Source organism: Pelecanus crispus, chromosome 7, assembly GCF_030463565.1.
Source record: "Pelecanus crispus isolate bPelCri1 chromosome 7, bPelCri1.pri, whole genome shotgun sequence".
Taxonomy (NCBI): Eukaryota; Metazoa; Chordata; class Aves; order Pelecaniformes; family Pelecanidae; genus Pelecanus; species Pelecanus crispus.
In genome coordinates, this window is record NC_134649.1 from 2,338,919 (window position 1) to 2,365,000 (window position 26,082).

At 39.2% G+C, this 26,082-nt stretch overlaps 1 protein-coding gene across 1 annotated transcript in view; it reads right to left on the bottom strand.

The window, feature by feature from the left end:
* Positions 1-26,082, bottom strand: part of IQCH (IQ motif containing H) — a 72,759-nt gene that overhangs the window by 22,612 nt on the left and 24,065 nt on the right. The window contains exons 12-16 of the mRNA XM_075714129.1: positions 22,233-22,316; positions 19,693-19,868; positions 15,137-15,409; positions 12,986-13,177; positions 1,488-1,608 (exon numbers count right to left, since the gene is read on the bottom strand). Of these exons, the coding sequence (XP_075570244.1) occupies positions 1,488-1,608; positions 12,986-13,177; positions 15,137-15,409; positions 19,693-19,868; positions 22,233-22,316 (846 nt within the window). The remainder of the gene's footprint in view (positions 1-1,487; positions 1,609-12,985; positions 13,178-15,136; positions 15,410-19,692; positions 19,869-22,232; positions 22,317-26,082) is intronic.

Consider the following 26,082-nt stretch of genomic DNA (forward strand, 5'->3'; position numbering starts at 1 on the left):
GTTTATCACATATCTGACTGGAGAAATATGCTCCCGGGTAGTATGAATGATTTCTGGGCTGTCCTACAGCCTAGCTAAATGGCAGGCCCAGAATAGCGCTGAAATGCAATGTTGGGACCTCAGTGGGAGCGGTATCTCCTGCTGTGAACTAATCTTGGAGATTCCCATCCATGGGATGGTCTGAGGCAAGTAGTCTGCCTTTCGGTAGGAACTTGGTATGTAAATGGGAAGGCTAGAGAAGCTGACAAAACTTCTAGAATGGTTGTCCATAAGAAAATCACAAAGAAAAGTGGTTGGCGTTCTCGATTTGTGTTTATACTGCATATAATGCCATAAGTCATTTAGTTAGGAGAAACTAATATGTAATAAAAATAGGTACTATCTGTGTTAACTGGCATTATTTTTCAAAAAAAATACTTTCAAAGCTTTGAATCAGCCTTGTCTCTTCCACAGATAAAGAAATGTATGAAATATATATTCATTTTATATAACACAAAACAATGTCAGGGCAGAATCACCACAGAAATTTACTACACACCCACAAACACCGCATCTTTTCCGTCCAAAATCTGGCATACAAACGTAGGATGTTAACATGTCTGTGCAAAGCCCACTCACAGATACAGAGATTTGCAGTGATTAGACAAGGGCTTTATCTGCGCCGCCTCTTACAGACAAACGTGGGCTCACTTCTGAGCTCTAGGCCAGTTGGGTACTGGCCAACTTTCATCCAAAGGTGCCATGAGTGGGTTTAATGCAGGAAGCCCTGCTGAGGACTCGGCACCGCACGAACAAAACTATCCAGCTATGGGATTGGAACTTGTTCATATTCCTTTGGTTGGAGGGCAAGAAAGAGCACGGCAACGGTCTAACGAGGAGCCTGTGCCAACATACCCGTGAGGGACAACGCGGCAGTGCATTGCTGATCCTCGGTGGCAACGCCACCCGCCTGGAAGGCAAAAACTGGGGAGAAAGCTCAGCTCTTCTCCAAGCCAGCTAAAGGTTATGAGCATGTTTGACTTCATGCAATGTATGTATACAGCATCCACAATTTATGTACAGCTCCCTTACTGGTCCTATGGGAGGGAACAGCAAGTCTCACAGATGTTTGCTCACCAACACCTAACAAAGATGAAATATTCTCACATTAACCCACGTGCAAACTCACACGCTAGCATTCCCTAAAGCCCTTTTGCCAAATGTGACAGCCTCCAGTACAGTAACGCAGGATGAAGGAGTTGGTGCTTATTGATTCCAAATCATGTAAGAAAGGTAATCCAGGATTAACATAGGTTCAATGCTTGGATAGGACGTATGAATGATAGAATAGTTGCCTATAATTCATTCGTAAATGAACATTTGAAGCATAATGGAGAAATAAAAGGAGATAAATATTTAAATGGGCCCAAGATTAACAAGAATATGGCATACAATATGGTATAATTACTCCTTATAACACTTAACAGCGACTTTGCAGTCTTATTTACCTTGACTAAGAAATGTTTGGAGGAATTTTTCCCATGTAGGGAATCGTTTCTCATTGACTGGCTGTACGTGCTGTGCTAAAAGGCCCGGCAGCTCCTGGGAGATCTTCACCAAAGCTGGCTCCTGCAGAAACAAATTAAATAGAACCACAAGCAATTTTACTACAGAAATGAAAACTGCTTGTGGGGTGATTAAAAACCAGGCCTCCAACAGGCAAAAAAAAAAAAAAAAAAAAATGTGGTTACTGTTTACCCACAGTCAGGAAGCCTTTTTTAATTTTTCTACTTACTACTCTTCCCTCCTATTGAAAACTGTCCTTCTCTGAAAGACAGTTCCCACCCCCCCTTCAGTATAGCATCTATTTCATTATAATTTATGTCAATAATTTGATCTGGCAACTGAAAATGCTAAGCACTTGGTAACTGCTTAGGGATCAATACCAGCAGTCAATAACTTCTACATTGTTTATATTTTGAAACTGAGCATATTGAAATAGTCACATATACCAGAAATAGTTTTACTGATTCTATGTTTAAGCTGTTATATCAACCCAAACACCCTTTAGTTATTTAAAAAAAAAAAAAAAGGAATAATCAACCAAAAGCGTTTCTAAAGCAGGAGATACCCTTTTGCACTCTCCAATCCGTAACATAAATTCATTAGTGTATTCGTGCCTCTGTCTTTGGTAAAATTTGATTAGTCATACTATCGGAGATAAATGATAAACTAGCTTTTTCCTAGTTTTAAATTCTTTCCTGTATTATCACACACACAAACCAACCCCATTAAATACAGAAACTAACTGCATTGCTTTTACTGTTCAAAACTGTCCCAGAAGTACACAAGCATATAAAGTGCAAGGACCCTGACTCTATTGCTTCAGGCTCCTTTTCTTGCTGCTTCATAAGCATTTGCCTGCTTCCCCTGGGTCTCTTTGCTTCTGTTTTACATCCTCTCTCTTCAGCATCCCGTGCTTCAGAAGATGACCAACTGTCCTCTGATCTTGGCAATGTCCTAAGCCACATCACATTATCTCGAGTTCTGGGGGAACATGATAAAACCTTATGGCTAACATCTAAGAATAGGAAAAAAAAATTAAAAAAAAAAAAAAAAAAATCTGTTTTTCCAGACCAGCGAGTTTGAAGAGATGGGCTTTTGCCATGAGGCACATGATGTGATGTAGCCAAAAATATGAATTCAAAACCAGCTTATTGTGGTTTATCCACCAGAATGAGGAGAAGGAGGATGGGCCAATGACTAGGGTATCAACTTTGCCTATAGGAGACTTAGATGTATCTTCTTCCTGAATACAGGCTATCTGTGAGACTTTGGGAAAGTAACTTTCTGTCCATGCCTCAGCTGTCCAGCCATGAGAGGGGGACAATCGCTCTTCCTGCTGCACACAGAATTGAGAAAAAAAAGCCTTTAAAAATAGTGAGGTGCTTAGGTAATTATACTGATCTGGGCTATGTGGGCTCCTATCATATACTAAGGAGAAAAGTGTGTTGTTGACTTTCACATCTCAGAAAAAAACATTAAAAAATGGGTTTAGGCAGTATCTCAATATACTAAGCAGCATGACCTTAACCTTATGGCAGAAACAAAGAACCACGTAAAACGTGAGATCCAAGTTCAGAATTTACCCAGATTCAGGTCTTACACTGCTCGTTTCCTTACAATCTGTAAGGAGGAATTTAGGTTTTGGATAGCTCAGCTGACTAAAACGACAGTGCAGTGAGCAAACATCAGCTGGCCTTGCCTTGGTTTGTATTTGCGTTGAAATACTGCTAAGCCAAGAAGTCACAAGATCAGATGGTTCGTTGCACGGTGAAAACAAACGCAGCTTTGGAGAGAGGATCTGAGCCATGATGGACGTCATGGAATTGCTGACCTACAAATCGGCTTGTACCTGTCAGTGCATTCAGCGATACCTCTGTCACACCGAGCCTCATCCCTCAGATCTAATGACTTTGGGTACTGTGCAATTTAAACAGAAATATAAAAGCAAACAAACAAAAGAAGAGGTATGCGATGGCTGCCTGAAAGCTTTTGATAAATTACTGGGGAAAAAACCAATAATCCCCGCTGGATGTGTAGAAGCATTGGAGAGTGCTGTGACCAAGCTTGTATAAGTAAAACTTAAACTACAGGCATGTGAACTGGGACACAATTTTCCACTGCAACAATTCCAAGGGACATGAGGGCAGCCGTGCCAGCTCCATGGAACAGTGCTGGGGACAGACGTATCTCCTTTTCGGCAGAGCTGTTCTCGAGGATCACACATGGCTGTGAAAGAAAGCTCCCTAAATGGGGTGCAAAATCAAGCAGAACTTCCAAACGTCGAAGCGTACCAAAGGGCACGCTTACCTGGCTCACAAATGGAGGCTGCTGCTAAGACGTAGAGACTCCGTTCACCTCACCTGTACATATAGTAACATCATACGCTACTACTCTGTCCCTGTGATGGACATGAGACAGGCCAGACTGGTGTGGTACGTCCTCCACAGACCCAGTGTTGCTTCCTTAAATAAGCTCGAACAGCATTTGAAGGGGGCTTGAACACGGATGAACTCGGAACACCAGGTAGAGCAATGCGGATGCACAGTGCCCGGCTCAGGAGCACCTTGCAGGTCGAAGCACCCTCAGTACTCACTGACTGTGAAGGATGCGTGCAACAAAACCACTCGCCTTACAGAAAGACGACAGGGGCTTTTAAAGAAACAGCTAATTCAAGAAAATCTGAAAAATGTTCTTGTGAGATCAAACCCACCATAACAGTGCTTTTAACAAGTAACGCCTAGGTAATCAAGGTGTTCACAGAAGGGAGTCGGGCAACCGCTTTTTAAGGATCAGCACCTGGAATTCTAGCTGAAGTTTTTTTTGCAACTGTAAGCTCTAAAAAGGCAATAATCCTGATTATAGGGAGTTTTAGTAGGCAAATTCAAGTCCGGATCCAACATTCACTCATGAAGTCAAACCTTTTAAAAGGATCAGTGCTCGGTAGGCTAATTTCATTTAAATTGGACGGTATCTCCAGCAGAGCTTACCAATGTTTTATCTCTTGATGTGGCCCAAAACAATTCACAATCATAGGCTCAATGGAAATGGAGCATTTGTTCCGGTCCTTCAGCTGATGTTTCTTAGTACCAGTAAAAAAGGAGCAGCCCAAATACTGTTTACGTCATGTAGAAGTCTTTAAATCCAAATCTGTTTTGTACCTTTTCATAACAATGAATAAGCACGAAGAAAAAAAAAATACAGCCTTCCCACCCTAAATATGAAATAATTTCTCACCCTTCTGCTAGCTAAATCTTGAAAGGCTTTCTTAGAATGGCAGCTGCAACAAAAAATTAGGACCAAATCAGGCATATGTCAAAGGCTCTGGTAGGAAATCTACTCAAGACAGATCCAGTCAGCAAAGAGAAGCCTGTTGAGAAGATAAGTAAATAAATAGAAAGAAGAAATAGACTTCAAAATAGGAAGAAAGACCTGGGGACGGAAAGAGGCTGCAGAGCAGAATGCATGAGAAAGACCTAGGGCTTTTTTAGCTAAAAATCAGATTGAAAGGAAACTATTTAGACCTTGCAAGCAAATAGAGTGAAGAAGGGAACTCCAAATAAGTAAAGCTGACTGGGCCAGAGAAGAATAAAATCAGCAGACAGATCCTCAGCAATACAAACGGCCACATCTCTGCTGAAGTCAATGAAGCTATGGCAATTTATGCCACTTCAATGGCACTATGACGATTCATACCATTTATGCAGTATATCCTTTATATTGCGATCAGTGGAGCTCTGAGAACTTATTCCAGCTGCCTTGATGTGAATTGGTCCAGCCGAGCTTATTCTTACGTTCTCAGCGACACCAGCAAACATGGCAATATTGGAAGAGTCCGTGACTGCTGTCTGACCATCCAAATAACTTTCATTATTTCCTATTTTGCAATCTAAACTGATTTGACGTTTTTTCTAATTCAGACAGGTACATGCCGGCCAGAACCACAGTCTATCGCACTGAACAAAACAATTTGCGAGGTTTATAAAAATGGAAATGTTCTTGGAAGCGATACACTGAATACCCTAGCTACTTAAAGTTTGCAGCCTGATTTAAAGCCCAGGCATTTAATTGTTAACTGCAAATTTTAAAATTAAAAAGTGCCAATTTTGCCTTCCACGAGCTGGAAAAGTATGTTCGGATAGAAGGTAACATCATGTAAAACAGCCATCATTACCAAGAAACACAAATGTTTTTCGTATGTAAAATTGCTTTGTAAAATATTTGCTCCATCTGCTGAAAGTAGCAAAGACAATTTTCCCTGATAGCTAATGGCCCATTTCAGCTGTATGGCAAGCGATTCACCGTGGCTGCGACTTGCATTAAGTAGAATGTCGAAAACAGCACACAGAATTCTCCACTTATGTAGTATTATCTACTCACTGCTTCCTGAGAGCCCTGTCCCTCATTATCATGGCCTTCGCTTTGGATCAGCACACAGGACTAGGGTTGCTTTGGCTCAAGAGGCTTTTTGTCAAACTGAGGCACATATGCTAGGCTTCAATACAAAAGCACAAAACAGCCACTTTCCTTGACTACAAGGAACAAGAAGGTTAGTTCTCTTTCAACTTTCCAGCACTTAAACTGCTGTTCCTTTTTTCACACCACATGGGGCCATGGTTTTCTCTTCTGGCTCATGCTGTCGCTCTGCACGCTGAGGATTTCAATATATAAAGATCAAGCACTTCTTTTAATTCTAAATTCAACTACATACACATACAAAAAAAAAAAAAAAAAAAAAGAAAAAAAAACCCCACTGGCCTAGTCAAAACCCCCCTCCCAATCGCTCACTTCATTGTATACTTTGCTACTTACCATTCCCCATTGAAAAGCGCATGTTTACATTGTGCCCCAAACTACTTCAACATCTGCTAACAGACCAATAAAAAATAAATAAACCAGGATTGTTTAGAAAGAGAGATCCTTCCTATTTCCTCTGAACGCTCCTAAACTGGCAACAGCAATATGCTGCGAGATCCCTTTTCGTAGAAAACAATTTATGCGGGGAAATCAAATATAAAAATCACTGCAGCCCGTGCTACCAAAAATCAGGCAGGAAGAGGGTCTTGAAAGCTCTGCGAGCTTGTCAAATAATTCTGCGTGTTTATGCACAGCGTCTTAATTTGAGATTAGAACAATTTTATTAAATAGTTTGCTTTCTTACTCAAACAAAATACTCCCATGTGCATTGCTATTTTATGCATAAAAGCGTGTCTTTTGTGAGGTTGCAGCCTTCGTTTTTCAAGGTTCCCCACATCCACCATCAGAGCGAAGAAAACGTAACATAATTGTCATAATCTTCAAAAATGTCTCTTTTAAAAAAAAAATCATATGTTTATTTCAAATGCAGCATTTGGAAGTTCAGGACACTGGGATGTTAATCCTCATAACAAAATGAGATAAGTAATATTTGAGTCCGTCTTTTCTGTATTTTAATTAGATCTCTGCAAATGCACAAACAATTCAGATGCCCTCAGATTAATAATATTTTCCTAATCCATTTATTTTTCTCTATTTCAGTCTCTATAAATTTTGTTCACTTGCCCTACTATTTGGCTTGTATCTCTAAAGAAAGGATTCTAGTGAATTCCAAAAATATGACTGCAAAACAGAAAAAGACATCATATAGATAATCCACAGTCACTTCCTGGGAATTTTATCTAAATGGCTGAGCTGTAACGCTAAAGGAATTGTCAGACAAAACCTGCATTGCGTTTCGCAAACAACACAGAGTTAAACTTCTTCTATTCTTAGAGTTGCCTATGTGTTACTTTTTGGATTTTAGCAAAATAAACATTTTTGAAATAATCCAAGCAGGCATTTTATTGGATGCGATAACATTAACGGATTTCAGATTTCTTTAGTACTCATTGCTTCATCCTCTCCTTCCACACTGTTATTGCTACAAACTGGCACTTAAATTCAATTGATTCAAAATATTCTGGATCCATATGGCCTAAAACCCTGGAGCTGAAGTTCTGATATTGCCTCACTGCTGTTTTCTAGCATTTGCCTCTACTCCAGTCCCCAGATGGTGGAAGTAACATTTAAACCTCCTTTTCTCTGCCTTGTACAATAGACCTTGGCACCATTTCAACTGTTTACTCCGGTAATTAACAGCACTGATACCACAACAATTACAACTCCTACAATCTTAACACAATAATGCTATGAATTAGTGAGAGCTAATGGCTGGAAGGTATAGTGGTTCCAGACTGCGAGATCTGTGCATTTTTAGAATAAAATAAAAGGTACAAACAGCACGCTTGCGGTAGACAATGATTACCTAGTAATTAGTTTACACAAAGCTTCCTATTTAATGGCAAAACGCTGTAATTAACGCGTGACAGAAAATCAAAGGGTACTTTGTAAGCATATGAAAAATTAACACTGCAGGCCTATAGCTTTATGTACTGATTAGAAGCATATTAAATCAATAGGACATACAAACCAACAGCTTGCATATCTGATTATTGCAAGTCTTAGGAACGGATATCATGGCTTTAATTTAACCAAGGGATACAATTATCACGCTTTATTTTACTTAGGGTTTAAGAATCACCTGAAACATCACTATGGCAGCTACGTAGATATATTAATAAGCCGGGTAAGAGCACTACAGTCTGTTCGCAGGTACAGCGAATATTTAAACTATTTACGATATACTGTTGACAAAGCGCTGCCCATACTGGAAACGACCTGCAACTGTATTGCTTTATCAGTAAGCAGGTTCGTTCTTAACAGTAATCAGGTTCTTTCTCTTTTCCTCTTAAAGACCGTATCAGTTCAGAGAAATTTTAAAAGCCCGTCAAAATGCTGTAAATGCATTTTCTGTGTATCTGTCAATGTTTCCGGCCCTCTTCAGGCTGAAAAAATTACCACACCTGCAATCGCATGCGTACAATAACAGCAGCAGCAAAGCCTACTTGCTTAAGAATCCCCTCAAGTAGACTTTAGGTGTTACACTAAGACCGATTCAATTGCTTGCAATTTATTCTGGTTTCAGTAATACCTGTAGCGTTGCCCTAGAACAAAGCTGGTGGCGTTACAAGAGGTGATCAGAGTGGTGAAAATGAGAATGGGTAGCAGAAAAGGAAAAAGCAGCATTAGGAAGCTATACTGCTCAAAGACAGTCAGAAACGATAGCGTGCTGGCAATGCCATGTTTCTAAAAATTACGTCTTTGACAGTATTACGGTTGGTTTTATTTTGACTTGTTTATAAACATATGCTCTTTACTCTGAATTCCTTACTTCAGTAAAGAAACAAGATGCGGTATGTAAGCTTCAGCTTTCTTATAGCGAATGCAGTTCACTCAACCAGTAAAAAATTCTCACCACTATTCCTGATTTTCAGATAATCAGAAAGTTTATCTAATTACTTCTTACAGGACTTTTGAAAGTTGATGAAAAAAATTTAAAGGAACAGCCAGCGTTTTGCAGCATTTTCTCTTGGCCTTTGAAACTGTAATTTCCCAATAGCAATCAATGCAAAATCCAGCAACCAGTGTCTGAATATTGCTTTATGCACCTCAGACTGAAAGTTGGATTTTCTGGATTTGTCACCTTTTGAAAAGATTTTGATTTCCTCTTATGCATTTTAGCAAATTAACCACGATAGAGTCTATAAGGAAAAGAAACCGTGGCAAAATACTGTGACACAACTGGAGGCAGGAAGATTCAAACACTCTACCATTTAAAACAGTAGGCTGCCCAAGCGCATTAAATAGCTTTTTTCTTCTACAACAGATATCTGATGGAGAGTTTTGAAACGGTTGTCTAGCTATGGCCAATTGTAATGGCTTATTGAGGAATATTTGTTGCTTGTTTTTCTGTGTCTTGTTCTATTCTTGTATTTTCAGCTCTTTTCTTCTTGATCCCCACTTTTATCCTTTTTTTTGTCTTCAGTCTGACCTCCGTTATCTTTAGGAGTACTGACAGGTAAACTCACATCGTGTTGCTGGTCCTGGTGGTTAATTAAGAGTCACAGTGTAATAAAAGTTAATTCTAAAATTAATTTGACTATTAATGTAATCTAGTGATTTAGATACTATTTAGAGTTCTATACTTAGACAAGAGGGCAGGATCTCTGCATACTCCCGTATTATTTTACATAAAAGGGGACTGTTAAAAAAGGCAACGCTAGCAGGAAGGTGATGTTATCCTTCTTCTAAAAGGGAAGAGGACTGCAAGCGTTGTGAGAGTTTGAGGTGGCAGTTTGAGTCCCAAGATTCAAAGTCAGAGACCAGGAGGCATCGCAGACTTTGACAGCCTGGTGTCTGTTCAAAAACAAACAGAAGGCATTATATATACTGCGTAGCCCACTTCAGCTTGAATTCTGAGTGGGCATCTGAGCATCTTTCTTCAAGGTCATGAGAGTGTGGCTGTATAAGGTCTGCTTAGCCCCGAACCTTGTCTCTGACAGCGGTCACACGTGGATGCCCAGGAATGTCTGAAGACAGAGCAAGCATATCCATTCCCCAGATACTCTCCCAGCCTCCAACAATTCGTAGCTCGGAACCCTTCTAAGCCAGAGAGCGCATCAGCGATAACAGTTAAGAGTTTCCTCTTCCATGCATTTATACAGTCTCCCAGCTAGGGTCCATATAAGTATAGGTGGGGTTTTCCAAAAACGGAACTGCTGACTTTCAACAGGAGTGAGATGCCCAGCTTCTTAACACACTTTGGAATACCATATAGTCGTAAGTATTATGGGTATCTTTCCCTAGATATTCCTAACAGGCCCAATTGTTCTATTGTTTTTTCACTTACTCCAGTAGTAGCAGAACCACATTTGTTGCTATGCATGGACTAACTGAAGCTTGAATCGGTACAGAAAATAGGTTGGAAAATCTTGGTAGAATAGCATAAGAGCATTTCACGCAGCACACCTGCCTTACATGCATATATTAAACAGTTAAAAATCTATGAATTTATTTGCTCCCTACAACAGTCATTCACATTGCAAGATGCAATTAAACTGCTAAGGTGTCTCAGCACTTACTGATGATTTTGTGCATAACTGGAGCCAGATCCCGATACTCTTTTTCACACTGGAGAATGTCTCCACAAATGGCCTCACAATTGCCAAATGCGCACTTGTGGAGGCAGCAGTTCTCTTGATATTGAATATCATTAGAATCCGGGCCTCAGGATGAAATTTTTTATATGCTGACAAGACTTCAGCAGCGCACAGTAGGACGAAGGCCTTACAGAGGCATTCAGCATAGCTTGTGAATTCTACCCTTTATGCAGTAGCAAAATAATTGTTCAGATAACTCAGATGCTGCATTAAGTTAACAAGGTAAAATACGTCGATAATCCTGTCCCGCACTTTTGTTTGCCCTATGTTACGTTTGAAATGAGGAATCTAAAATCAGTCTCATTTTTAGATGGAATAGCTTTTTTACACAGTTCAAACTCACAAACTACATTATTTTGAATCTGTTGCCTACTACATACCAATGAGAAAAATCTGTGTATCGTGTCTTAAACTGCTATGCAAATGATGCTATTTGTAAGTATTAACATAATTTAGTGCTTACAGTCATATTCTCATTTCTAATAATTCTACCAGAATGGAGAGTCTTTTCACTGTACTCTTAGCCTGCAGGATAGTCTTTCATCAAGAAGCTGAATTTTTTAATAACCTGCCAGCATACGTTTTGTATGTGGCAGCCTATGCCGATGACACAATGTCTTCATTATCAAAAGAAACAGGTCTACATACTGTAATAGGACATTAAAGCATGCCTGTGCTCATAAACTAATGCTTTGATGTTTAAATGCGTATCATTGCAATGGTATTCCTTAACAAAGGATGATTTTAATCCTCTGCTCTCAATGGTAATACTCAGTGGAGACTGCAATTCATTATGTATAAAAAAGGTCTCCTGTTCTACAAAAGAGAGCTAAACTCAAAATGCAGAAAAATTTGAACACACATATTCAAACAAGACGTTCAAAATGGCAGCAAGTTTCACGCTTTGCCAAAGCCCACTTTAATACTGGTCTGGATTAAAGAAAAGAAAGGTAGTTATCGCTGCGTCTTTTGCGCAGAGTCACTTAGCCATAAAAGAATTAAAAAGGCACAGAAACAGGAACACTAAACACTAAGCCTGGGTAATACCACTTACATAGGGAATATATACCAGTGAAGAACCAGACTTGGTGAACCATGTCTTCTGCCCCACCGACTCGGAGGGTGGGAGCAGGATCTGGATATGTTTTTGGCTTTATGTCCCAGAGCTCAGCGGGCAGAAAATGCTTCCACCGGGCTGGCTCTCCGGTGTTCGACTGTAGACTGCTCAACTTGCGCAGGAGTGAGGGATCTTTAGCAGATCAGAGAAATTAGCCCTTCAGCTTTCTATGATAAGCTCTATTTTATAATGTGGAATTATTTTGCAGTTGTCAAATGCAACAGAACTGTAATCAGCACAATTTGAAATTTTAATATACAATATAATTCAATCAAACAAAAATTTCAAACCAGTTTTGATTGAATTAAAAAAAATCAAAAGAGCTGTAATGAGTAGTTTATGTAAATTGAACAATTCTTTCTGGATACATTCCTTCTGGCTTTAAAACCATTACATTAGGAATGAATTTGGCACAATATACAGAAATATCAAATGCTTATTGAAATTAACACATTTAAATACCAATGAATATTTAAACTACAAATAGTTCTCTGAATGCCAGAACTAATGAAGTCTAGTTTCAGATGGATTTTTCTACGGTTGAAATGTATCATTTTACAGCCTCTCTCAATCATGTGGTTTCTTAGGAATCCACTAGCGCATGAGTTCATGCTATACTGTTTCCCTCAGTTAAGTATTTAAAAGGTCTCTCTCCTTACCTAAACACCCACTGTCATGAAACATGCAGGAGTCTAATGGTCTCCGAGACCTCAAGTGTTCTGTCTTACACAGATGAGAACAGCTAACAGGTTTGAAAGTTATTAGTGAGGAAAAATGTACAGAAAAAATAATCCTTAGAAAGTCAGTTTAAAAACTAAGCAGTTCGTATGTGGTTTCAACTTGATCAGTATCGTTCGAGTATATTAGTCCAACATTTCCATTCCAATAATTCCAAGTTGCTATGTAGATATAAGGGTCTACCACCTATATACTTTCATTTATACGTGTTGTCAATTTGCATAAAAAGAGCTATGTAAAATTTGCAGATGATTGTATGTGACGGAAATGTTGTAACACCCAACTTAGTCCCCGGCTGGATGTCAGGCATTCATTTATATTTTGGAATACTTAGCTGTTTTATTTGAATTACTGTTACCTATTACTGTGTACAAGTTAGTCTGGAGTCTGTAATATCAACTCTTACCGATGCCTTAAAATGAAAGCTCAGAGAAAAGATTTACTGTGAGGAAAAACCCCAGCAGACTGTGAAGAAGCCATGACAAAGACACCCTCCTCCTTCGCTACTTACGTGTGCCCGCTTCTTACGCCATATCTCAGGGCTGTATCTCTGGCGTTCCTTTTGAACCCAGTGGTAGCATTTCAAATGCGAAATAATATCACAATAGGCAGTGCCATTGCCTCCAGATTCATCATTCACTTTAAACAACCAGCGCCGCACTTCCATATTTTCAATGATGAGCTGGCTGAGAACGCTAATCATCTGTGGAGCAACGACACAAAGATGTTTTGCACTATGACAAAATTAAATTGTTCTTCAATTCAGACTTCCAGTTCTCAAATATTTGGACTTGAAATTTATTTTCTAAATACGGTTTCTTTTTCTTAGAGATGCTTGTGTTGTTACAGTTATCTTCGATACATAGCAAAAGCAACCTTGACAATTTTTTGATGAAGAATCTATGGCCTTCATCCTGTACTTGAGTCCACTCGCGCAGACTACCGAATAGCAACTGAGCACCTTGGGCGGTCGGTGAAGCTGTGTTCTGCAGAGAGAAATTTGCCTGTCCAGGCTTTTTTGTCTGATCAGGATCTTAGGTTTTGGATAATCAGTACTGCTCAATAAATGTTTGTGACAGGGAACAACATGGGACGGACTACACTATTTGCAAAATCTGAGAAACAATTGTGCCAGATTCTAACACCAGCCAAAACATCTGTGAAATTTTCCTACTGGAGAGTGCATTATATGGTTATAAATGTACAAAGGAGTTACCAGGCAGGCTTTATAAAAATGCTAATTATTTATTTGTGTATGTACACAGATTTAAATGGCTTTAAAATGTCTTTTGCCCAGCTGGTGTAGGATGCAATTAGCTTCTTAGAAACTGCAAATGCCTTTGAACCTGGTAAAAGTATTGTCAGATCTTGTTGCATTGGCTAGAGCCTTCTACATTTTTACATAGTAATTTTTGGGACTTTTGTTTCTTTTTTTTATTGTTGACCTAAAATACAATTACATGTGTGTTCCAGATGCTGTTATTTGTGGCTTTTGAGAATCGCATAAATGTGTTTTTCTTGATGACTCCCCTACAGTAATGAAAAGGATCAATAATATTATAGGGACTGTAGCAATCATAAAGAATTAGGCGCTATCTTTAAGTGAAAATTGAATTGTGATTTAACATAGTGTCACCTTGCTTTGATTATTTAACCTAAAAATGTCGATATTTCATACAAGCAAACAACAGAAGGAGAACTTCCATAACACTGTAGTATGAATCAAAAGTATTAAATTCACGGAAATTATTTAACAATAAATCAAACAGTTGATTTTCAGATCATTGATCACATATTTATTTCATCTGCTATAGAAGTTGCAATGTGTTTGTGTAGTTTAGATTGTCTTCGGTGTTAAAGGTGATTAATAAAAAGCAAAGCAATGTGAAAAGCCTCTCTAAGAAGTAGGAATACATACAAACCTGATTATTTTCCTGGTGAGATGTATGAGATGTAGCACCACCATAAAAATATCATTTATAAAAAAAAAATCAGTAAGAAGATCATACTTAGACATATCATTGCAAATTGCAAAATCAGTTTAGAGAATGAAATACTGAGGCACTGAGTGCAAAATAAACATACGTAAACTGAACACAGTACAGAAAACTCTTGCGCCTTGTAAGTTCAGTTTAGTAATAGCTTTTGCTTTTCTTACTGGTCATGCTAACAAGAAAGGTGAATTTAGCAATGATAAGGCAGATACAAGGTAAAACTTCAGTTGCAGGTATGCTCAGTGAACCTCCATTTGAATAGGCTGACTTCCTAAGTGGAAGACATTTTCCCTTCATCAAATACTTAATTTTCCCAGAAATCCCTGTTCTATTTTCAGTCACTAGTAAAACGCCTGTTAATCTCACCGAGGCCATGACTTCATCCATGGAGCAGCAACACAAACTGAAATAACTGGACCAAATGCCCTTATCTCTTCTCAAGAAAGACCATAAAGAATACCAGAACAATTGTATTGCTTCCTGACTAGGATACAAATTGCATTTAATTGGTCAGAGAGCGCCAAAAAAGAACCCAACCTCATCCATGATTTAATCACACCCAGTTAGGGTCTAATCAATACAGTCATTGCAACGGCACAAAGTTTGCATCCTATCAAGTGAAAACAGGCATCTGCGCGTCGACGCATCCCAGACCACATCCTGCTTACCTGCTCAGTGTTGAAGATGTCAGATTCTCCAGGAGGGGTTGGCACACAGGCGCTGGCAAAAATTCGTTTACTTCCAGACTTGGTACTATAGAGATGAGCCACTTCTGGCACCGAGCCTAATATAGGCACATTTAGCATGTCGGCCACCGCTAAATCATCTTTGTGGGGAACCCCTCCAATAATGTAGGCATCTCTGCTCTGGATAAGAATTTTTATTCTTTTGATCGTCTTGGGACTGTACTTCAGCTGAGTGGCTAGGCACATGTGATGCTTCTGTATAAAGATAACATTATTCTTGTTAAAAGGTGTTCTTTTCTATTCCATGAACCTAATTTATAATGTTGCACACAATAAATACATTATTAATAGCAGGCTGGGTTATGACCTATCCTGTAGCTAAGCAGTTTAAATTGATAAAAGCTGTTGGGGTGAGGCTCCATAATCGTGCACATCTTTAGTGTGTTGGAAATGGGCTCACTGGGAATAGAACTAATTACTACACATCTGTATTTATTTGATCCATGCGGAATTATCCTTCTGTCAGTCGGCAGAGAGGCTGGTGGCCTTTGGATAATAGTGATTCATCTCAGCAACACTTCTGGCATGGTTTAACTCTAAAGCTCCTAAAAATCAATACAAAAATGAAGAAAAACCCCTATAGCAGGGAATGTATTTCACTGTACAGTTCAGCAGTATTTTAAGCGATTCCCTGAGAATAAAACACTTTGATTTACAAAAACTTTCACCGATCACATTAAATTACTGGGGATATACATTTCCATTACACAGTAGTTCTGATAGCTACTGTAAACGCACCTGCAGAGTACTCGGGGAGAGAGTAGTATTTTTGCTGCTGTTTGAACTACAAGGGTTTCAACTTTTTGGGAGGAATTTTTCATTTCTTCTGAAAAAGAAGATCTATTGCTGAACAAGCTGTTCATGACAGATGCTATAACCTCTAAATTTAAACTAAGAACATTAGTCGTGGCAGGTGAAACCTCAAAAATATTTTCTACAGCATATCCTATGCATGGCCTGCAGATAACCCAATTATCGTTCTGAAGGTATAGACAGAGGTGCACTGAGGTTGAGACAGATGGGGATGGACATCATGCAGAAATAATACAAGAGACATCCACTGCAATAGATCGCCATAAACAAATCAGAATCGTAACAAGAAAAGCTTCTTCAGAGATTTCATCTAATTTAGACCCTAGTAAGGGAAGTACTCCTTTTCAGGCTGGCCTAAATACTGGATTTGCTGGGGATTTCCAGGACTGGAGAACCCAGAATGTTTTCCTTCAAAGTCCTTGGATGGTCCTTCACAGGGGCTGAAGTATAAATCCTGATTCTACTACTTGGATGGGGATGATGGTGGATAAGGAGATGGGGGAGCCCCTGGAAGTGGACAAAAGGAATCCCCTCTTGTCAAGTCCTCAGTGCTTTCTCATACCAAACACACACCAAGAAGTGCCCAAGTCTCTCTGTAAAGGAGCCAGACATACTGCAAGGAGAGTGAGGATATACGTCGGAGAAATGAGATACTCTTCAAAGTTCTAGTAGGAAAAAGGGGAGTCACAGAAGGATAAGGGCAAAAAGAACAACAAACAGCTCTCCTGGAGTCTTTTTCCTTCCATCAGTTTTAAAACTGAGACTCTTAACATTGCAATTAATTTGTTTCCTTTCTCTTGAGCACCGGTATAAAAGCAGGGAGATGGCCCGTTCTGTTGGGCTCGTGGCGGAGTTCTGCCACGTAGAGAACAGGATCAATTTCCAGCCCCGGTCACTCGCTCCCTGGGGCCACGAGTGGTGATGTAGGGACGAGATTTGCTTTGTGTCTCTCAATAATGGATTTTACAGTTAATTAAGGAGTGCAGGAAGCAGGCTGTAAAATCTAGTTCATTCCTGCTTTGAGAGTGGTATAGCTGCCATGATATATAGTAGTGCGAGTGAAAGCAGGTAAAAGCAGGAGAACAGAGGAATCCTGAGAATTCCAGCACGAAACTGCACAGAATAGCGGTTAGTAGGTTAACCAAAAGGCTAGTTCTTGGTTCTCAAGCCTGTTGATTTTTTTTTTTTTTTTAAAAACTTCTCAAGATCAGAGAAGCTGACCTTGGCATCAGCCTCACCATGACGAGCAAAGCTACCACGATGCTGTTTTGATACGCTGCTAGCTGAGAATAAGGAGAGCGTAGCCCTTTGTTAGGGGTGTTTCACATGGCACTGGAGGCACTGAGTCACAAGAGGTCATTCTAACAGCAGCCAGCCGCCTAAGGACAACGGCACGTGGACACCCTTTCCTCACAGTCTCTCTCTGCCTCCCCCCTGCAGACACCAACAAGCACAGGTCTACCTGCATCTGGGTGTCTTTTCCACAGGTTTTCCTTCCACCCAGTTCCATCCAAATAGCAAGGAAACTGGCCAAGGCTGATTTGTGCTTCTAGAATTTCTCTAAGGAGCCTGCTAAGGTGGCCTTCAAGCCAGACTTTCATATACTAGGAATAACTTTAGATATGTTAGGTACAACAAAAGCTTTTTATTAAATAACCCAGAAGACGCACGCTTAAAAAGAACCTATACACTTCTAACCCTTTCACAGACAAAATGACAGCTAAATCCACAGTCACTGAAGCTGGTGGGTGACTAGGATCAGTTACGAGCATAGATTCTTCTCCACACAAAAGATACATTTCTTGGACACGTTAGCTAATAGATGGTAAAGAACATACGCTTAATGAAAACAAGGGAGTTTGAGGATTTTGCATATAAACAGATGCACCACACTGAGCAGCCAAGGGTATACCTCAACCTGGTATCCTGTAAAACCTGTGATTTCTGATGGCACTTGGCACTAACACACTTCTCGGCATTCCACAACCCGGTGAGCGGCGCGATCCACGCCCATGGAAGAACTGTGTAGCCCTTGTAACTAAGGTTAGCCCCCGACATCAGAGCATGTAAACGTCTCCCAGTAAATCATAGCTGCATAAGAAATTTTCACAAAGCTGTTTGCTCTTCATAAGAGCAGATTTTCACAAAGCTTTTTGCTCTTTTCTTTCTGGAAAAGAAGCTTTGTTTGGAATATTTTGACAGAAATGGAAGAGTGAAGGCTATACACAAGAGATGCGTGCCTGAAAACAACCTGCTTTTACATTAAAACTACTTCACCCAAATCACCACAACCAAAATCATCCACGAAAGACATTTTCCATTCCTGGACAGCCTGCCCATGTTTAGCAGCACATCTTTTATCCATAATATGATGTGTTTTAGATGATACTTTTAGCGTGTTTTATGTAGAAGACTTCTTAAAGCTTCTGATATTTGGTAGTTAGTACTGGAAAAATAACCCAGTATCCGGTGAAAAAACAGCTGCAATTGCCAAAGTGCAATTGAGAGGAAAAAGGCCCAGCGCAGGCAGCTGATTCCTGTAGGTTTCCAGTATTCAGATAAAAGGACAATACTACAGAAAAGGCAGCTCCGAAACACACAAATATCATCTCGGTGCCTTTCTCCAACTGCACAGAAAACAGAACACGTTCGTATCTACAGAATTCATGTTAGCTATGGCAAAACTCTCAGACAGCTCTGGCTCAGGGGTCCCTCCCTGTACAGCAAAAGAGCTGAGCTCTTTTCTCACAGAGGTGTTTTCAGACTGTTTCAAAGAAATGGATTCATACATGTACGCAAGTGTTTTGCTGAACAGTACGCTACTACAGAACCCGACACACTTACGACATATAAAAAGCTTCTTTACCTTCCGAAGCCATCAGTTTCAATCAGCATATGGTATAACAAATACTTGTTCAACAAAATAACTACAAAAGGTTTATTAATATATATCAAAACCAGGAGCAGGGCTTCAAGCATAGACCCTAGAGATATAAACGTACCGCAAAATTTCATAAAAATCAAATCTCAGCTAAGACACCGTGGCCTTAAGACACTGTGGACTTAATAGTTACAATATAAAATTATTCTCCACTGTAACGAATCTTCACTGCACCACATTATTTTCAGAAACACCGTATGTAGTGTACATTCATTAAGGCCTCTTTTTAGAGCATGCTTTAGCACGTCTAATCTTTTCGATTTAAACTGACTTGACAGGTTTGGAACTAATATTCCTGTGTTACCTAACCTAAGTAGTTTTAAGTGCTGTTCTTTAAGAAGTTCTGCATTGGATTTAATTGCAAGAAGCACTGCAAACACATGAATGATTGAATGCTGGGCTGCCCAGAGACAAAGTTGGAGTAATAAGAATGGTTTATTGCTAGGATTTGCTTAGAGATATAAATCTATCAAGTTCCCCGTCTCAAGCATATAGTAAGAAGGGACAGTGGACTACAAATAGCCAATATAGGACTATCTCAACTAAGTCTATAAAGCTAAACCGGGATATTTATTTCCAATGCTCTAACTAGTAGTCTAATCAGTAAAGCCCTTAAACTTGCAATAATATTTCACTGATGTGTACCAGAGCGTTACAAGTTATAAAATTTCCAATTTAATTTTACTGCATCCCTCAAGCTGTAGTAATTAGAAGACAAACTCACAGGGAAGCTGTTTATAGCTTCAGGGGTGAGAATTTTGAACCTGTCCTGCAGGTCACCCATGTCCTCGGGGTTCCCAGATCTAACAGCTGCCTGCAGACCCAGGAGTTTATTGTAATACTGCAGTAACTCCTCACTCAGATGAAGGGGGCAGATGTAGATGACGTCCACGTTGGCATCTAAAACAAAGGGGCACAATGTTCATTACTGGGAGAAAGGTAGACTCCATTCAGAACAGCAATCTGATAATTCCTGATCATTTGCTAACAAACAGCTTCCCTAAAAGCGCACTGGAAACAAAAATGAGATCTGTAATTCCCAAATCTTAGTGGTTTAACTACTTTTTCTGTGCTTCAGCGTTTCTCTGAAGACAGGTCAGCAACCCAAAGAAATAACTAGTTTTCGGAATTCAATCTGCAGAACATATCGGGGGCAGAATTTGGAAGTGTTGCAGGGGGATTTATATGCGCAACTCACATTAACATCAATGGGAATTGCGCACCGCTTTAAAAATATATCCCATTAACTTCAGTAAATTATAAAACTGAGCTATTAAGTTTAGAAAGCTGATGAAATTGCAGTTTCATATGCTGCCTGGATTTTGCATAGCCTGTTCCTATTCTTGTCCTGTCCGTATAAAAGCTCACGGTAGGGTACCATTAATAACTATTGCCGAGCACGTGAGCGTGCAGATTAGCTAGTTAAATACCACAGTGTGAAAATCTGGTTGTCTGCATGTAAAACAACTTGGGCCGAAAGACAGCGCATACACAAACACTTAGAGCTGAGAAAGTGGAAGTCTAATATGTCTGTTTGGGAAAATTCTAACTACTCTGCTCTTCTAAAATATTAATGTTAATAGATGAGCTAATGAATTAATGGGCCTTGCAACATCAATAGAACACGCTGCGAAAAAGCACTCCTAGATTTTGATCCAAGTCCTGCTGAAATCAGTAGGAAGTCTTTCATTGTCTTTACTGGGCACAGGAACAAGAGCCCTGAAAGTGCCAGGGACAACCGCTCTTACACATGAATGAATCGGAAGGCAAAGCAAGTATTGGAATAAGAAAACCCGAGCCTGACGTTATAAAGGAGTAAGATATCCCACTCATTCACTTTGTTTTGCCGTACTGCTACAGGCAAACAACCCGCATTAAAAATCTAAGGCCAGAATCTCAGCTGAAGCATTTTGGTTAGTACAGCATCTGACAGTCAGCCCTGCGTCTGAAGCCCCGCCAGAGCCTTTACATAATGCAGTTCATTACCATATAATGTTTTTAAAATAATTAAAAGAACAGTTCATTAGAGCCGTTAGTCAATACTCTATTGCTTTTAGGCATTTACTCAGACTTGCAAAATGAGCCTGAAAATTTACCAGCTAGGGTACAAAAAGACTACTTGCCAATGTCGGCTGTAATGCTGAATGGACTGCACTGTCAAAAATCGACAAGCTCAAGTGAATTTGGTGAATAAAATGCTGCAGCACATTTCACTACTCCTGGCACTGGCCTGTAAAGAGAGACACAGGTCTGGTTTGGACACAGGGAGGCTCCAGAGGCAGATTAGCTAATAGCAGGTCACAGCAAGCACGGAAATCCTCGGGTATTCTAAAGAAAAAGAAAACCAGTATGGTAAATATCAGTGCTCTTCTGCCAGGCACAGGTAACGCTTCTGATCTAGTTAATTATGTAGTTAATATTTAACTAGTTTGTATCTTACTCGTGGTCTATTTTACATTTTACAGTAGAACCAATTTTCATGTTCACAGATTTTGAAGTGATAAAGAATGCCTGTATAATGTGTTGACTTTGTCCCTTTAAGTCTCTAACTGTCATTTTAAAGAAAAAAAAAAAATCTATGTTAAAAAAATAAAACTGTACTGTGGAAAAACAATATTAGTGCCGAGATAATATATAAAGGCAATTACATTATTATTTTAGGCAACTGTAAATTTCTGGATTTAATATATTTTTGTTACAAACTTACTAAATGGCATTTATAAAATAATAATGATACTGAAATATACATGAATCATGCAAAGTGTGTCATTCCAGGGAGCCAATGAAGTTGGTCATTGACAAATAATATCCTTCACTGCTTTGCTTAAAAGAGGACTGTCATTCTAGGAAAAACTTTTTAATGTATGCCTTTTGCCTTGTTTGCCAATTAAAAAAAAAAAGGTTTAAATAAGAGCTTGCTCTTTTCTAGCACATCTTTCTCTCCGTATGAGCCTGAATGAACACTAGCAGAATTAGCTACCTAATTTTGTAGAACACTAAACACTTTTGATCGTTTGTGGTGCTCAGCATGCCACAGGATGAGGCTGCTTTACCTTACCACGGAGTCAGAAAGAATCAGCATGTTCTTCTTACGAATAACGTGGACGAGAGCAAATGCCATAGCAGATAAATTACTTCTGAGCTTATACGTTCTCTATACTTAACGTTAATACAAGAAGAAAGTCCTTATCAGTCGTTCTCTATTACTCACAACTCTGGGCAAATAACGATCAAAAACCAGGCAGCCAACAGCTCATAACATACCCAGTATGTCACACAGCCTTCCCATCTGCATATTCTGCTGGAGAGCAAGATCAGGAATATGCTCACGGGTGCATTGGGAATATCCTGGAAAACAAGTAAAGCCCCTTGCAAACTGTGTTCAGAAAACCCCTGGTACATATTTGAAAGAGATCAGTCTTTTGGGTTAAAAAAAGCTGTAATAAAAGTATTTCAAATCCCAAACGTGGTATAACACCGATTACATCATCTTTATGAATTCACTTTTATTAGTGAACTGATGTTAACATCACGCTTTCATATCATGAGATTTTAAATACAGACCTAAATGTTACAGCCCTATAGAGCTTTACAATTTTAACATGTCGACTGAGGATTTTGAGTTGTCTATGTTGCTAGATTTTGGTTTTTTTAAACACTGAAAAAAATGACACCATCATTAAGCAAGAATCTTGGTACATTTGGTCCTTCACACAGATAAAAGGCAACAAAATCACTTCATTAAGGAGATGTCTCGGTGATACCTGATCACTTTGTTGCGGAGGATGAATGACTGGCAGCCTGTCTGAGCTTGGATTATCTGTTTGGAGGTCAGACTTCCAACTGATTGCACACTCGCATTCAAAAGGACTGCAGCAAATGACATGACCGCTGTAACTATAATCTCTAATCCTGTAATTTTTAAATTCAGTTAATTCTAAATTAATTGGTGTGTATACACAAGCACACGCAACCACACAATGCGAGTTGCTAGTTGCAATAGCCGCGATTAAATCAATAAGGAAGTTCAGCCTAATATTCAGTGTTTGGCACAAAATCCTGACTGATGCAGTTACAAGATCCTTACAACATTTCCACATATCTGCGCACGACCAATCTTCCGAAACTTCTGAAAAACTTAGTTTGACTGAAATCTGCTCAGTATTTCAGTGCTTTCATTTTGGAAGATAGTAATAGTCGATCTTCCAGGCAAATGACAAGGACAATTATTATGAGTAATCAGCATTCTAAGGTGCTGTGGCAATGACACCTTGCACACGGGAGAGCAGAACGTAATGAAATACAGAGAAACGGAAATCGCCAGTTTCATTTTGAGTAATTTCCTGTAAAACTTATATATTGTACTTAGCACAATGGCACCAGGCACCTGCAGAACTACATCAATATAAAAGATATTGATTTTCTTTGCCACTCTAATATTAAGCTACAGTAATTTGAAAAAGCTTGCTCTGATTACTTAAACTTTACTCTCAAGGCTTCGTATTGTCCTCTCAGGTGGGGACCAATTTTAAGCCCTTAACAATGCTGCCTAACAATTTCAAAACATTTACATTTCAAACATAGAAAGTAGCCGATTTCCCTACACTAAACTGTCCTCTTGAAACACATTTGTTTTTAAGAACTAAATCTGGGCAGAAAAATAACATGCAAATATCGTTTGGAAAAATTATTAATTATTTGAAAGGAATAGTAGTTAAAGTAGCAATCGAACAAGAGTTAAAACTTGCATGTTGCTACAGTTCTGCAGCTACACTACAGCATTGTACCAACTACCACCTGTACTTTTCTTAGATATGTTTTATTAACATACTAATTCACAGTATATTAGCTGCCATTGACATGACCCCATTAGATTTAATGAGGGGAATATTCACTCCTTGTGAATCATTCACCTTCCAATGGACGTCATGAACCACATTAATCCTCACACCTGACACATTTTGGAAGCTCTGTGCTTACACGGCTGGTCATCTCACCGTGCTTATTAAAGGCAGAAGCTTAATATTCCTTTCCTTGCAGTTTAAACAAAATTCGACCCAAATGAATTGCATATACTGGGATCACAGTCTACGTGTTCCAGCACAACTCCAACCTGCGCCATCATTTCTGATTTATTACGTACAGCTGGTTTATGTATCATTAACATTTTGCGCTACAGCATTTGAGACCAAATGCATGAAACATTTACGGTAAATTTGCACTTGCCAAAAGCCAAAGCTCCTATTTTGATTCGGAGAACCACTGCTTCAGTTGATCTATACCTGCGATCTGGGTAAGCTAAACTCCAAATGGTGTCTGAAAATAGAGATGTTGACTAAAGCCGGCAGCGGCAGAGCACTTGAGGATGTGGTTTTTCATTTGCGCAGGGCACCAGCGCATCATGGCACCCCGCTGGCGGAGCTGGTCTGCAGGAGGGTCGACCTTCCAAAGAGAGAACTAAGAATTTTGATTTCTCAGTTCGGTGGCACTGAAAGGACACCGAGGGCCTTCCTCCTTCATGTGAGTTTTACAATAGTGTACATGCAATGACTTCAGTGGAACGCTCCCAATTCACACAGGGTAAGTGTAGGGAGAGTTATAGACATACTAAAATAAGGGGTGCATGAATTAATGGTAAAGGACCTGCTCTCACCTCCCTTTTCAACCTCAGCCATGACCTAATGACCTTTAACAGACATTTTCTTAATAAGTTTTGCTCATCTCAAAGCGTCTTCTCTCAACAAGGAATCCACAATGCTTTTCAAACTCGTCTTTGAAAAAAGCAATAGCAGTAGAGAGCAGGAGGTGGATGACAGCTTAAGGAACCGTGGGACGACGTCTGAAGGGGAAGGAGGAAAATGAGCTATCTAGGATCCAGCCACCTTGTGCTTCCCGGTGCTTGGGATAGGTCTAATAAGTAATACCTAACTTTTCTCACCAGACTTGGCACACCTACTGTTCAGCTGAAGCTCCTTTAAAAAAGGATTCATTGTATCACACAAGAGGAAGCCTTAATAAATATACAGTAGGTTATATTAAGGTGACAAATGTTATTTATTGTAAATGTAAACTATTTGGGTATAAAGATAGATCAATCATTTAAAAATAATTGAATGACAAGAGAAACAGTATTTGAACCCTAACTATTGCAGAAGTGTTTTCATCCATTAGAGTGTGGGAGTAAATCTGATTAGAAAGTTCAAATTCATTTTTCCTTACACTAGCTGACAAAAATGCTAAACAATCTTTAAACAACGGACTCTACTGTCTTTTTTTAGCTATACTAGAAATCCAGAGTTTTTGTTTTGGTGAAGTAAGTGGAAACATTTGTTCCTCACAGCAGTATAATTTAAGCCCTTCACTATCCCTTTTCCTGGATTATTTCCAGGAACTTGACATGAGTCAGAAACTGTTGTGGAAATGAAGACTGCTGAGAAATTCACAGTTATGGCTATCTCCATTTATTGGAATTCCACCTGCATGGGCAGAAAAATCAGACTCCGACTTGCCCTAAATGCTGAAGTCAAGGAAATGTGCGTAGAGAATTTCAGGCTCTATTTTTGATTTACAAACCTAAGAGACACACCACTAACAGCGTATCGTCAACCTTCCATCTCTTGGTGTTTATCTGCTCTGTCCCCGTTCTTGAAATTTAGACACATTTTGATGATTACTCAGACTGAGGCTTTAAAAAAAAAAAAAAATCCTGCTGAAATCAGCTGTCATTTTGCATACTTAGTCCTCTCAGACTGAAACAAATGTTACTTGTTTAAATTGTCTAGCTTCCTAGAAGTCTACTCAGACTTCTTAATTGTAACATTCCATAAGGCTAAAGAAAAGAAGGCAAAGTATTTCAGGGTATTTAGCCGGTCTTTTTCAAAACAAATATTACAAGACATGGCAGATCAAAAGCATAATTGGAAAATACCTGGGAACAAACTACACAATGCTGCGAGCCCAAAGCGTTCCAGTAACAGGCCCAAAATTTTAGAAATGTGTTTTTTAAGTGACAAATGTGTAGGAGCAGAATAATAAAACATTTAAATTTATTTCTATTCTTACATTTAAAAGGTTTTGAGTTCACAGACTTCATGTTTTAATCTTTTAAATTTTA